This window comes from Arachis stenosperma, chromosome 10 (assembly GCF_014773155.1).
Source record: "Arachis stenosperma cultivar V10309 chromosome 10, arast.V10309.gnm1.PFL2, whole genome shotgun sequence".
Classification (NCBI taxonomy): Eukaryota; Viridiplantae; Streptophyta; class Magnoliopsida; order Fabales; family Fabaceae; genus Arachis; species Arachis stenosperma.
This window is the reverse complement of record NC_080386.1, coordinates 123343439-123355824: the sequence shown is the minus strand read 5'-3', so window position 1 is coordinate 123355824 and position 12386 is coordinate 123343439. Positions and strand designations below refer to the sequence as shown.

The 12386-nt window shown below is 30.8% G+C and overlaps 1 protein-coding gene across 2 annotated transcripts; it reads left to right on the top strand.

Moving 5' to 3' along the window:
- The first annotated feature begins 3342 nt into the window (after positions 1–3342).
- LOC130954350 (uncharacterized) lies at positions 3343–7273 on the top strand. Of its 2 annotated transcripts, none has more exons than XR_009076285.1 (3): positions 3343–3586; positions 3869–3935; positions 5010–6452. XR_009076285.1 is itself a non-coding variant. In XM_057881091.1 (3 exons), the coding sequence occupies exons 1-3, from the start codon at positions 3524–3526 to the stop codon at positions 7014–7016; spliced, it is 921 nt and encodes a 306-aa protein (XP_057737074.1). In that variant the 5' UTR covers positions 3343–3523; the 3' UTR covers positions 7017–7273. The 2 variants fall into 2 exon arrangements, 1 of the variants encoding a protein (XP_057737074.1); XM_057881091.1 differs by having other exon boundaries at positions 6226–7273.
- The last annotated feature ends 5113 nt before the right edge of the window (positions 7274–12386 follow it).

The following is a 12386-nucleotide window of genomic DNA, read 5'->3' as shown; positions in this document are numbered from 1 at the left end:
GCATTTTATATATAAGAATTTATTGATAAAAAAGTATAGATAGATAATAAAAATACTAAACAATGTAAAAAATAGATATATCAGATATTTATTTTATTGGGTGTATCATGTACGAATAATTATTCTAATATTAAGATTTAGATGGATAATTTAGAGGTATAATATATTTTTATTTAATTAGTAATTGTTCATATTATTCAAAATGATCATTATTTACCTAACACTCTCCTTTATTTAATTAGTAATTGTTCATATTTTTGAAAAAAGTCATTAATTACCTACCTTTGATTGATTTCTAAATAATTTCAAATCCTATTTTTCTGTAATCTTTCGAAAGATTCTTAGGTAGACATTCTATCACTATTTTGGAGATCTCTTCCTCCTCGCAACAAATACTATCTCGGTTTCTCATTGCATTTCTATTGTTAGATGAAGATAAATAAAAATGTCATGTACCAATTTACTTTGTTCTTTTTAAATGTGAATGAAAACAAGCCCTTTTTTTTTTAATGTTTGTGAACATGTAATTTAGATCATAATAAAGATTTTTATGATCACATGTCTTAAAAATATATTTAAAGAGTATTATACAAAAATATTTAACTAACGTTATAATTTTTTTATATTTTTAATATTTTGACCATATTAAGAATTTTAAGGACATTTATTATTATATTTGTAACCTGTGTTATTAAGATAGAATTAGCTAAATGTGTCTTATAAAAAGAATTACTATATATCCATACAAAATAAATTATTAAATCGGTCATTATATATTAATTTATAAATATATATGATACTTTTTAATTTATTTTAAATTTATATTTTATATTTTAATATATATTTTATATTACTAATTAATTTCTATTAGAGAAATTCTTTGCATACAAGCGATTAATACTTGTAAGCTTACAAGTCCAATTAAAACTAACGCTCAAAACGCGCTTCGAACCGTTCTTCTTCCTCTTCGTCTTCTCCTTCTTCTTTTCTTGCCTTCTCTTTCTCTTTTTTCTTTTTGCTGCACATTCTTCTTCCTCTTACTCTTCTTCTTCTCCTTTTCTTTCGTTTCTGCACGTTCTTCTTCCTCGTCTTCCTCTTCTTCTTCTTCATTTACGTGCTCTTCTCTCTGTTTTCTCGTTTTTTTTTCGATTTCTCATGGTAAAATCTTTTTTGAAGAAGAAGAAGCAGCAGAAGATGAGGAGGAGAAAGAGAAAGAGTTCTGAATTATGCATAAGATGTACTTCAACGAATTTTGGGTGTATTTTCTTAAATCCTTTGGGTGTAGTTTTGTAATCTTTTGGGTGTATTTCTGTAATTTTTTGGGTGTATTTCTATAATCGTTTGGGTGAATTCCTGTAACCGTTTGGGTGTATTTCTGTAATCCTTTAGGTGTATTTCTGTAATCATTTGGTGTATTTCTGTAATCGTTTGGGTGTATTTCTGAAGTTCCATTATCTTCAAAAGGATTACAGAAATACACCCAAAGGATTACGAAAATACACCCAAAGGATTTAAGAAATACACCCAAAATTCGTTGCATAATTCAGAACTCTTTCTCTTTCTCCTCCTCATCTTCTGCTGCTTCTTCTTCTTCAAAACGATTTCAAAGCGATTTCAAAAACCATGAAAATCGAAAAAAAAACGAAGAGGAAGAGGAAGAGGAACCGTTCATAATACAGTGCAGCGCTTTGAAAACAGGAAACGGATAACGCATTAAAAGGCCCGTTAGCAATTTGTAAAACTTGTAAGTCAAAAAAACTTGTATGAACAGGTCTCTTTTTATTATAGTCTTAACATCATTCTTCTTGCACGAGTTGAATTTTTACGCAAAATGTTTATCACATCAAAATCATAATCACTGTATAAACGGTCAATGCATCTTAAATTTAAAGTTGCAATATGTATGTAGACTAAGATAAAATCAGATCATGATATACTTTAATAACAGATCACAATTATAAAAATATAACTGTTTAGATTAACATTGTTGAGATACAAACGAGTAAATTGATCTTCAATACGTTCAAATTCTCAATCTTATTTTCATTAATGCTGTTATACAACTCCTCTACAAATTTAGCAGCAAAACTCACTAACTCTAATAACATGTCCATCTCAAATTTGTCACAGATACCCAGTGGTCATTCAATACTTGAGCTCCTATGTTTCGTTTTTTTAGGTCCATCGATCTCACGCTTGTGCCCTTTAGGTAGAATTATCTGATATAGTAGAAATATAAAAATTTTTGAAAATAAACTGTTTGATGTATGTTAATAACAGTTGGCAGCATGTTAATGTATTTGTAAAAAAATTAATGGAGTGTAATAAAAGAGAAGAAATACGATGGATTCAGATTAGCAAAAAAGTTAATACATGAGATGTAGTTTTTGATGGGTATATAAAATATATATTTCTATCTATAATAATTTTGTTGTTGTCACCTTAAAAATTCTCATGGTATAATAAAGTGTTTTATAAGAGAGAATGTTATTAAAAAATTTAATGATAAAGTATGAAATTAGTGCTTCAATTTTTTACAGGAGGAATTACGTGTTAAAGCAAAAGACATTGTGATCCTTGTAGACAACAAGAATATATAGTAAAGTGGTTAAATGAAAAGAAAAATAAGTTTTGAAAGTAATAGAACTTAAGAAATAAAACTAATGGAATAAAGCATTTGGTACAAAATATTGGGATAAAGTATAGAATTTTAAGGTAAGAAAGGAATGGAAGAGTGTAGTTGTGATCAACAATAACTATTAGATAAAGAGGATCACATAAATATAAGTGCATGACAATAAAAGTGTGATAAAATTATGAAAAAAGTGAGTTGACGAAATTAGAATGATACAAGCGGTTAGTATAATAAAATTATTTAAGAAAAAGTCAAATCAAGACAAACACAATATTTAAAGTACTCAACTATAAACATAAAGAAATTTATTCATATTTTATCATAGTGTTATTCATTATTTATTTGTTTGAAAATCTGTTATTTTTTATTGTTAATTTCTAAACATTTTTAATATGATGTATATTTTATTTAATTTGAATTTATTCTTAATAACATTATCGTATGAGATAATTCACAAATTAAATCTTCTCACCCCCAACTTGGGTGAGTTATGTAACAACGATCTTAAAAAGAAAATAATTCTTCTTGTAATTCTCCTTTTGTCCATTTTTCTCCTTCCTTAATTTTGGAATCCATGTGTTGTGTAAATAAGTTTCCAAGATGGCAAAGATTCATTGTTTGTACTATAAATCAATAGTCAACTATATATATCTGTCAAAAAAAAAAAACTCAATTATATATATAAAAGAAAACACATACTTTTAATTTAGAAAACTTAGAACATCTCTTAAAAAAAAAAACTAAGAAGTAAGAACACACAAAAACAAATGAAAAAGAGAAATCAAACAAGGAATTTGTAATATCCACTCCCTCCCTATCCTTGTTCTTCTTGTTCTCCTCTCCCCTTGTCTTTTTACATTCTCGAGATTAAACCTTCTTCTAATTCCAATGGCTTCTGCTATCTCTGCTTCTGATCCTTCTCTCTTCAAAGACCCCACCAAGAAGAAGAAGGTAAATAATTTTCCCTAAAAAATTTATCTTTATATTTATCTATTTTTTTTAAAGTTGGGAATTTTATTAAACCCATGAGGCATTGCATTGCTATTGATTTTAGATGTATCAAAGGGTAGCTAAATTTTCATCATTACTTAGTAATTTTGTTTTTCTATTTTGTAAAGTTTCAATTTTTTTTTCTCCCATTGTTTTGTGGTTTCTTTCTTTCTTCCCCCAACCGCCAAAAAAAAAAAGAAGCTTTTCATTTGATTAATTGATTGCATTGGTAATGATGTTTAGGGAAATGGGTCAGCGAAATTGAAGCAAATCAAGCTTGATGTTCGGCGAGAGCAATGGCTATCTCGAGGTAACTCTCTTTGCCCCCTTTTTTTTCTGATTCCACCATGAATTTTTATTTTAGTGTTAGATATTGATTTCGTTTTTACAAGTTTTGTTTTCATTTTTTTTAAATCTGAGCAAATGACCCCTGTTTTTTGGTATTAAGTTTTGGCCTATATTTTTGTTAAACATCAACCTGCATAACTGTTATGACTGAAATGGAAATCAACATGTATGAATATCATTTCTCTGATTGAGCTTTCAAGTCACGTAACATTGATCTTTGAAGCTTGTTATGATTAGTTTCGATTGGGCTTCTCGTGTGGAATATCCAAAGCAACCATATGAATGGGAAAACAATTTTGCATGCAATAGTTTCTTGGTTGTTTTATAAGTGCTTCCAATTTTGTCTGTTTCTCTATGGATTTATGTAATGCCAGGGAGACACAAAAAAAAAAAACAGCCAAAATTTGTCTTATTTAACATTTATTAACTGTCGCAACAATTAATGAATGCTAAATAAGATAAGTTATGACTGGTTTTGGCTGATTTTTTTTTGTTACCAAACATTTTCGAGATTTATATAGTTAATAGAAATCTAAAATAGGAAAGGACTTGCATATTTGATATGTTTGTGAAATTTAAACATGATGGTGTTCTGATAAAGAACTTTGAAGTTTCCCTGGGCTATTTTGGTGAAGTGTTGGCTTTTTAAAAGTAGCTCATTAGAGCCAGCTATTGGAAGATAGCTTTCCAAAATTTGTAACAGTTCTATTTGGTAAATCAAAATATAAGTGAGTTTCAATAAGTACAAGCTATAAAAATTATCTTTGGTAAATTATTTTAAATATTTAAAAATAATTGAAAAAAACTACCATTTGTATCCATAAACTTTACAAACCTGACAAAAATTACTCGTTAAAAAAGGAAACTAGCGTTATACCAAAACTTTAAATTTTGTTAACTTTTTAATAAAATTTTCAAATTACCCCCACTCTTTATCTTCAACCTCAACCATTAGTACACCAGGCATGATTGGCCTTTCGAGAAAGTGGCCGGGAAAGATGTCATTGATGGTTACATTTTTTTATGGCAACTGCAGGATTTCCGGAGTTGTACTCATCACTCTATCTACCAAAAGAAAAGGAAACCTGAACTTTCCACATCCCACCATACCATTGCAGACAATTAGTTAGTTATAATATAAACAAGAAGAGAAACAAAGAAACAAAACCAGGAGGAATAAAGTATGCAACACAATTTCAAAAAGGAACATGTGATGTGACCTTAAGGTTACCAATAAAGGAAATTTTTATAGACAACATACAAATTCAAACTTTCAATGTATTTATTTTGCGTTTATCAAGTAAAAGGTTCAAAAACTTCTACTTGTCAAGTTAGCTAAACCCTAATCCCAAATATTAAAAAGAATTTTAGGGAGAGGTAATTTAAAGGGTGGGGTAATTTGAAAATTTTATTAAAAAGTTAACAAAAAAATTAGAATTTGGTACTTTTGTCATACATAACACATCTTAAATGGGTATAACGTTAATTTTCTTTTTTTATGAGTACTTTTGTCAACATTCGTATAATTCATGAATACAAATGGTTGTTTTTTAAAATTATTTTAGTTGACATAAATATAATAAAGAGTAAATGTATATATTCATTAATATATAAGGTTATATTAGACTTTTTACTTTGAAAAGTATATTCATACTTTGAAAAACACCCATAGTTTTTCAAAGCTAAAAGCACAAACAACAATCTTTTGGATTTACCAAACAGAAAGGGAGGTATTTACATCTTTCCAAAAAGTTTTATCAAACCGGCTAAAGTTTGATTGGAAGTGAGTTAAGGCAGTCCATGAGCCAGTTCGACCTCGACTTGTTAGCTTGTAAGCCAATCTTGAGCTTGAATTTGAGCTCGTATATTAAATTAGACAAGCTTGATCTTGGATAAGTTGCTCATTGGTTCGTGACTGGCTTGATTATATATATATATATTGTATTTTATACACATATGGCATAATACAAATTTTTATATATAATTATGACAGAGGACATCAATAATAATTGATAGAGATATAACTTTTTATTTATATATAGATTATGTTCATGTTATTTGAGCCAGTTCGTGAGATTTTGGTAAGTCGAGTTTGATCTTTACAAATAAGCTCGATTGTTTGAGTCGAGCCACGAACCGAGCTTGAGCTTGGCCCAGTTCGCCTCAGCTCGGCTCACTTCCAGCCCTAGGCTGAAGTGTCTTGTGCTTTTTCTTTCTTTTTATTCATTGTTTCTTACATTCTTGTCTTTCAGTAAAGAAAGGATCTAATGTCGACTCAAATAGAAGCATTGATTATTGTCCATCATCTAAGCATGTTCCTACTGAGGAGAACAGATCATCAAACAAGGAAAACAAGAAAAGGGGAGAGAATACAGAAAGTTCTTGCATCCCACTCAACGATTCAACATCCATTCGAAGTCCTCTCGATCACGAGTCAAGGAATGGTTTCTCTTCATGGAGTAGCACCAGCATTAGTAGCATGAGTACATGTTTCTCAGGCAGCGAGGAAGAAGCCGACGACGACGGATGCCTTGATGACTGGGAGGCCGTTGCCGATGCTTTAAATGCCAACGATAATCGACGTTCCACAACTTCAGATTTGGCTTCTACAATTCTAGAGGCTACTAAGAACCCAAAACCGGAGTTTAAAAAATCACATCAGAAACGTCAAGCATGGAAACCTAATGATGCTTTTCGTCCCATGTGTTTACCGAACCTCTCAAAGCAACATAGTTCACCATTAAATTCAAACAGGCATGGTGGTAACCCGAAACCGGCAAGTTGGAGATGGCAAACAATCATTTCACAACCTTCTCAATGCCCCATTTGTTATGAGGACTTAGATGTTACGGACACAAGCTTTCTTCCTTGTTCATGCGCATTTCGACCGTGTCTTTTCTGTCACAAAAGGATCCTTGAGGCTGATGGGCGATGTCCGGGGTGTAGAAAACTATATGAATGTGTAGATGTGAATGTTATGTTCAGAATTGGAGCCAATGCTTTTCATATTACTCAATCATGCACTATGAGTACAAGATGCTAGACATCATAGACCAACCACATATTGTGCTGAATTTGCTCTATCATATCAGTTATTTTGAGGTATGCTAATGTTGGAAACTGAATAGGTATCTTCTTCTTTAGCATTCTTAGTTCACTAGAATCGTTTTATGACTTTAGGAAATAGTTAGTGTATACCACGAGACCTGGATACAAAACATCACTGTTTCATAACTTCAGGTCAAATTCGTCGGATTAGTCTGTTCACTCCATTTAAATGGATGAATTTTTGCTTCTAAACGGTCCGTTTAAAAAGTTTCAAAAGTTATTTTTTTGAGTTTTTGACTTATAAAAAGTAGTACTATTAATGTCTGATTCGATTTTAAAATTAAATTGTAACTTTTTAAGAAGTTATTTAAGTGCTTATAGAGAAGTTAAAAAATGATTTCTTCATAATAAGTTTTTTATCACAATATTTTTTAAATAAGCATTTTTAAAACTAAAAAATCAAATACAAAATAATTTAGTTATAAATAAATATTTATTGTTTAAACTATTTTTTCAAAAAGAACTTAATTAAACTGTTTATCCAAACTGAACTTAATTTATAGATTAATCGAATATATATATTTTTTTGGTAATTTTATAGTTTTAGAAATCAGTGCAACCTAATCTTAACTTAAAGCCTCAATCCAACCCAATTAACAGAGGTGTTAAAGGGATATTTTTCCCGAAATTGTTTAAACGCACAAGCTTCTATAACCTATCAAACTAGCATAGATTTTTCCCACAGGATATGTGAATCAAATCTAATTTCCTAGAGAATCCAACATAACAGAATTAATTTACAATTTGTTATAAATAAATAAGGAAGATGTACTAAATATAAAATAAAGATGTATAAATAGAAAATTCTAATATTAATATAATTAACTCAATAAGAATGATTCATATATTTATATACAGTAAAGAGAGAGAGAGAGAAAATATTAGTAATATATAAAGAGAGAGGAAAATATTTTATTGTTGTATATTGTTTCAATTGTTGCTTCTACTATTTATACAGGTGATAAGCTTTTGATTTCAACCTTCATTAATATTAAATTTGTCTTGAAAAGTTATTCCTTCAGTATAAGAAAGATTAGCCACCCAATTTCCTAAATGGGTATTCATTTCGTTCTTATCACAACACTCCTTATTGGATGCACATTTAGGATTATTGCCTCGTTAAAACCTTACTAAAAAAAACTCAATGAGAAAAAATTTTAGTGAAGGAAAAAGAGTACAACATCCTTTGATGATGGGGACTGGCTCATTAAAAACCTTGTCAAAAAAATCCAATGGAAAAAAAAACCTGACCAAGGGAAAAAGAGTACAGTCTCCCCCTCTTGTCGATATTATTTAACATCTCGAAATCGGCGCATCCCAATCTGATGTACCAATTTTTCAAAGGAGGATTTTGGGAGTGACTTTGTAAATAAATTTGCCAGATTGTCACTTGAGCGGATCTGTTGGACATCAATTGTCCCTTGATTTTGAATATCATGAGTGAAGAAGAATTTGGGAGAAATATGCTTTGTTTTATCACCTTTAATGTATCCACCTTTAAGTTGAGAAATGCATGCTGTATTGTCTTCAAACAGGACAGTTGGAGCTATTTTATGATCAATCAATCCACATGATGACATAATATATTGGATCAAACTCTTGAGTCAAAAACACTCGCGACTTCATGTATCGCTAATATTTCAACGTGATTAGAGGAGGTTGCTGCTATTGTCTGTTTCGTGGACCTCCATGATATAGCCGTATTACCATATGTGAACAGGTATCCTTTTTGAGATCTCCCTTTGTGTGGATCAGACAAGTATCCAGCATCTGCATAGCCAACTAATTGTGACTTGGATCTATAGGGATAAAACAATCCCATATCAACCGTTTCATGAAGATTTCGAAAGATTTGTTTGATTCCATTCCAATATCTTCTGGTTGGAGAGAAACTATATCTTATTAGTAAATTCACAGCAAATGATATATCGGGTCTTGTATTATTAGCAAGATACATTAGCGCTCCAATGGCACTAAGATATGGTACTTTAGGACCAAAGATATCTTCATTTTCTTCCTTAGGACGGAATTGATTCTTTTTCACATCCAAAGATCTTACGATCATTGGGGTACTTAATGGATGTGACTTATCCATATAAAATTTCTTCAAGATTTTTTCTGTGTATGTTGTTTGATGACAAAAGATTTCATTTTTTGTATGCTCGATCTGCAGGTCGAGGCAAAATTTAGTCTTTATAAGATCTTTCATCTCAAACTCTTCTTTTAGAGTTTTTATAATTGTTAGAATCTCTTCAAGAGTTTTAATGATATTTAAATCATCAACGTACACATCAATTATAATGAATCTAGATGTAGATTTCTTTATGAAAACACATGGACATATATCATCATTCTTGAATCCGTTTTTAGCCAGATACTCAGTAAGACGAATATACTATATTCGTTCTGATTGCTTTAGACAGGATCTTTGCAATTTGACTGAGTATAACCCCTGTGAGTATTTATTAGATGGTTTAGATATCTTTAGTCCTTCAGGGACTTTCATATATATATATATATATCACGATCTAATGAGCCATATAAGTAGACTGTTACCACATCCATTAAATGCATATGTAGTTTATGATAAGCAGATAAGCTGACCAAATAACGCAATGTTATTGCATTCACTACATGGGAATACGTTTCTTCGTAATATATACCGGGTTTTTGTGAAAAATCTTGTGCCACAAGCCGAGCTTTATAGCGTACAACTTCATTTTTCTCATTTCATTTTTTCACAAATACCCATCGGTATCCAACGGGTTTTACATCTTCTGGTGTACAAACTACAAGTCCAAAGACTTCACGTTTTGCAAGTGAGTCTAATTCAGCCTTCATGGCTTCTTTCTATTTTGGCCAATCATTCCTTTATCAACATTCTTCGACTGATCTTGGCTCAAGATCCTTACTTTCATGCATGATATTTAATGCCACATTATATGCAAATATTTCATTGACAATTGTCTTATTTTAGTACAATTTTTCTCCTGTAAAGACATAATTTATCGAGATCTCATCATTTTCATAATTTTCAGGTACCTGAACGTCTTCTGGCGTTAAAATTATATACGAATTTTGGATAACTACAGGTGTCTTTACTATGTCTTTTTCAACAGGAATAGTATTTACCTCTTTTATCTTTCGGGATTTTTGTCTTTGGATCCGACAGGCCTGCCACGCTTCTGACATGTATTTGCTTCGGTGGCAATTTTTCCAACTGAAACATCAATTCGAATTGGGGTATTTTCCGTTGGTATATAAGACTTGGTTATCCTCTTTATATCGAAAAATGCATCAGGCAATTCATTTGCTATTCTTTGCAAATGTATAATCTTTTGAACTTCTAGTTCACATTGCCCTGATCGATGATCTAAATGCATTAAGGATGATGCATTCCAATTAAGTTCCTTTTCAGGAAGCTTATTCTCTCCCCCCTAATGTTGGAAATTTTGATTCATCAAAATGACAATCCGCAAATCGGGATTTAAATATATCTCCAGTTTGTATCTCAAGATACCTCACTATAGAGGGAGAATCATATCCAACATATATCCCCAATTTTCTTTGGGGTCCCATTTTGGTGCGAGAAGATGGTGCAATGGGAACATATATTGCACACCCAAATATTTTTAAATGGGAAATATTTGGTTGCTAGTCAAAGGCTAATTGCATAGGAGAGAATTGATGGTAACTCATTGGCCTCAAACGAATAAGTGATGCGACATGTAAAATAACATGCCCCCAAACTGAGATTGTGAGATTTATTCTCATAAGTAAGGATCTAGCAATTAATTGGAGGCGTTTAATAAGTGATTCTGCTAACTCATTTTGTGTGTAAATATGAGCTACTGGATATTCAACACTTATTCCATTAGCCATACAATAAGCATCAAAGGCTTGGGAAGTAAATTTACCATCATTATCAAGACGAATTGCTTTGATTAGATTTTCTGAAAATTGTGCTTTTAATCGAATAATTTGAGCCAATAATCTCGCAAACGCCAGGTTGCGAGAAGACAATAAGCACACATGTGACCATCTCGAAGATGCGTCTATTAGGACCATAAAATATCTAAAAGATCCACTTGGTGGATGAATAGGTCCACATATATTGCCTTGAATCCTTTCTAGGAATTCAGGGGACTCAAATCCAATCTTTACTGGTGATGACCTTAAAACTAACTTTCCCTGAGAACATGCAGTACAACAAAATTCACTAGATATAAGAATCTTTTGGTTCTTTAGTGAATGTCCATGGGAGTTTTCAATAATTCTCTGCATCATGGTTGTTCCCGGATGACCCAATCGGTCGTGCCATGTTATGAATTCATTTGGGTTAGTAAACTTCTATTTTACAGTGGCATGTGATTCAATTGCACTAATCTTGGTATGATATAACCTAGATGAAAGTAAGGACAACTTTTCTAATATAACCTTTTTACTTAAATCATGAGTTGTGATACATAAGTACTCATGACCTCCCTCATTCATAATCTCAATATGATATCCATTTCGACGAATATCTTTAAAACTCAACAAGTTTCTTAGAAACTTGGTAGACAATAGTGCATTATTTATTATGAATTTTGTTCCTCCGGAAAACAAAATTATAGCTCTTCTAGAGCCTTCAATCACATTGCATGAGCCAATAATAGTATTAACATATTCTTCTTTTGGCACAAGATGGGTAAAATATATATCACTTTTAAGAATGGTGTGTGAACTTGCACTATCCGCAAGGCATACATCTTCATTATATATCATTGCCATTTTTTTTAAAGACAAATAATAACAATAAAATGAGTAATATGCACAGTTAAATTGAATACTTGATCGGAATTATTTTTCTAAGAAACACTGTATATAAAAATAATGTCATACACTAAAATTTTATTATTATCACTATTATTATTATTATTTTTTAAAACTTGACACATTTAATGATTTCGAAATTCTTAAACATAAACATTAATATTTCATTATTTATACACATCATATTTGAAACTTTAAATACATAGAAAATAAAACTTTACAATAAGTTTCTTACATTATTTATTTACATGAATACTTAACAATCTCACATATTAAATTATTCCATCTTTGATCAAATGACCAATATTTCCTTCAAGATCCTCAAAGAAATCTAACACATCATAATGAGTGGTGAAATTTTTAACATCATTTGAACAAAATTCGTTTCCTTTCCTTTGTCGTCTTTTTTCAAAGATGCTTGATAAAGATTGACTAGGTGCCTTAGTGTATGACAGGTACGCGACCAATGGCCCTTTCCACTACAAACGGA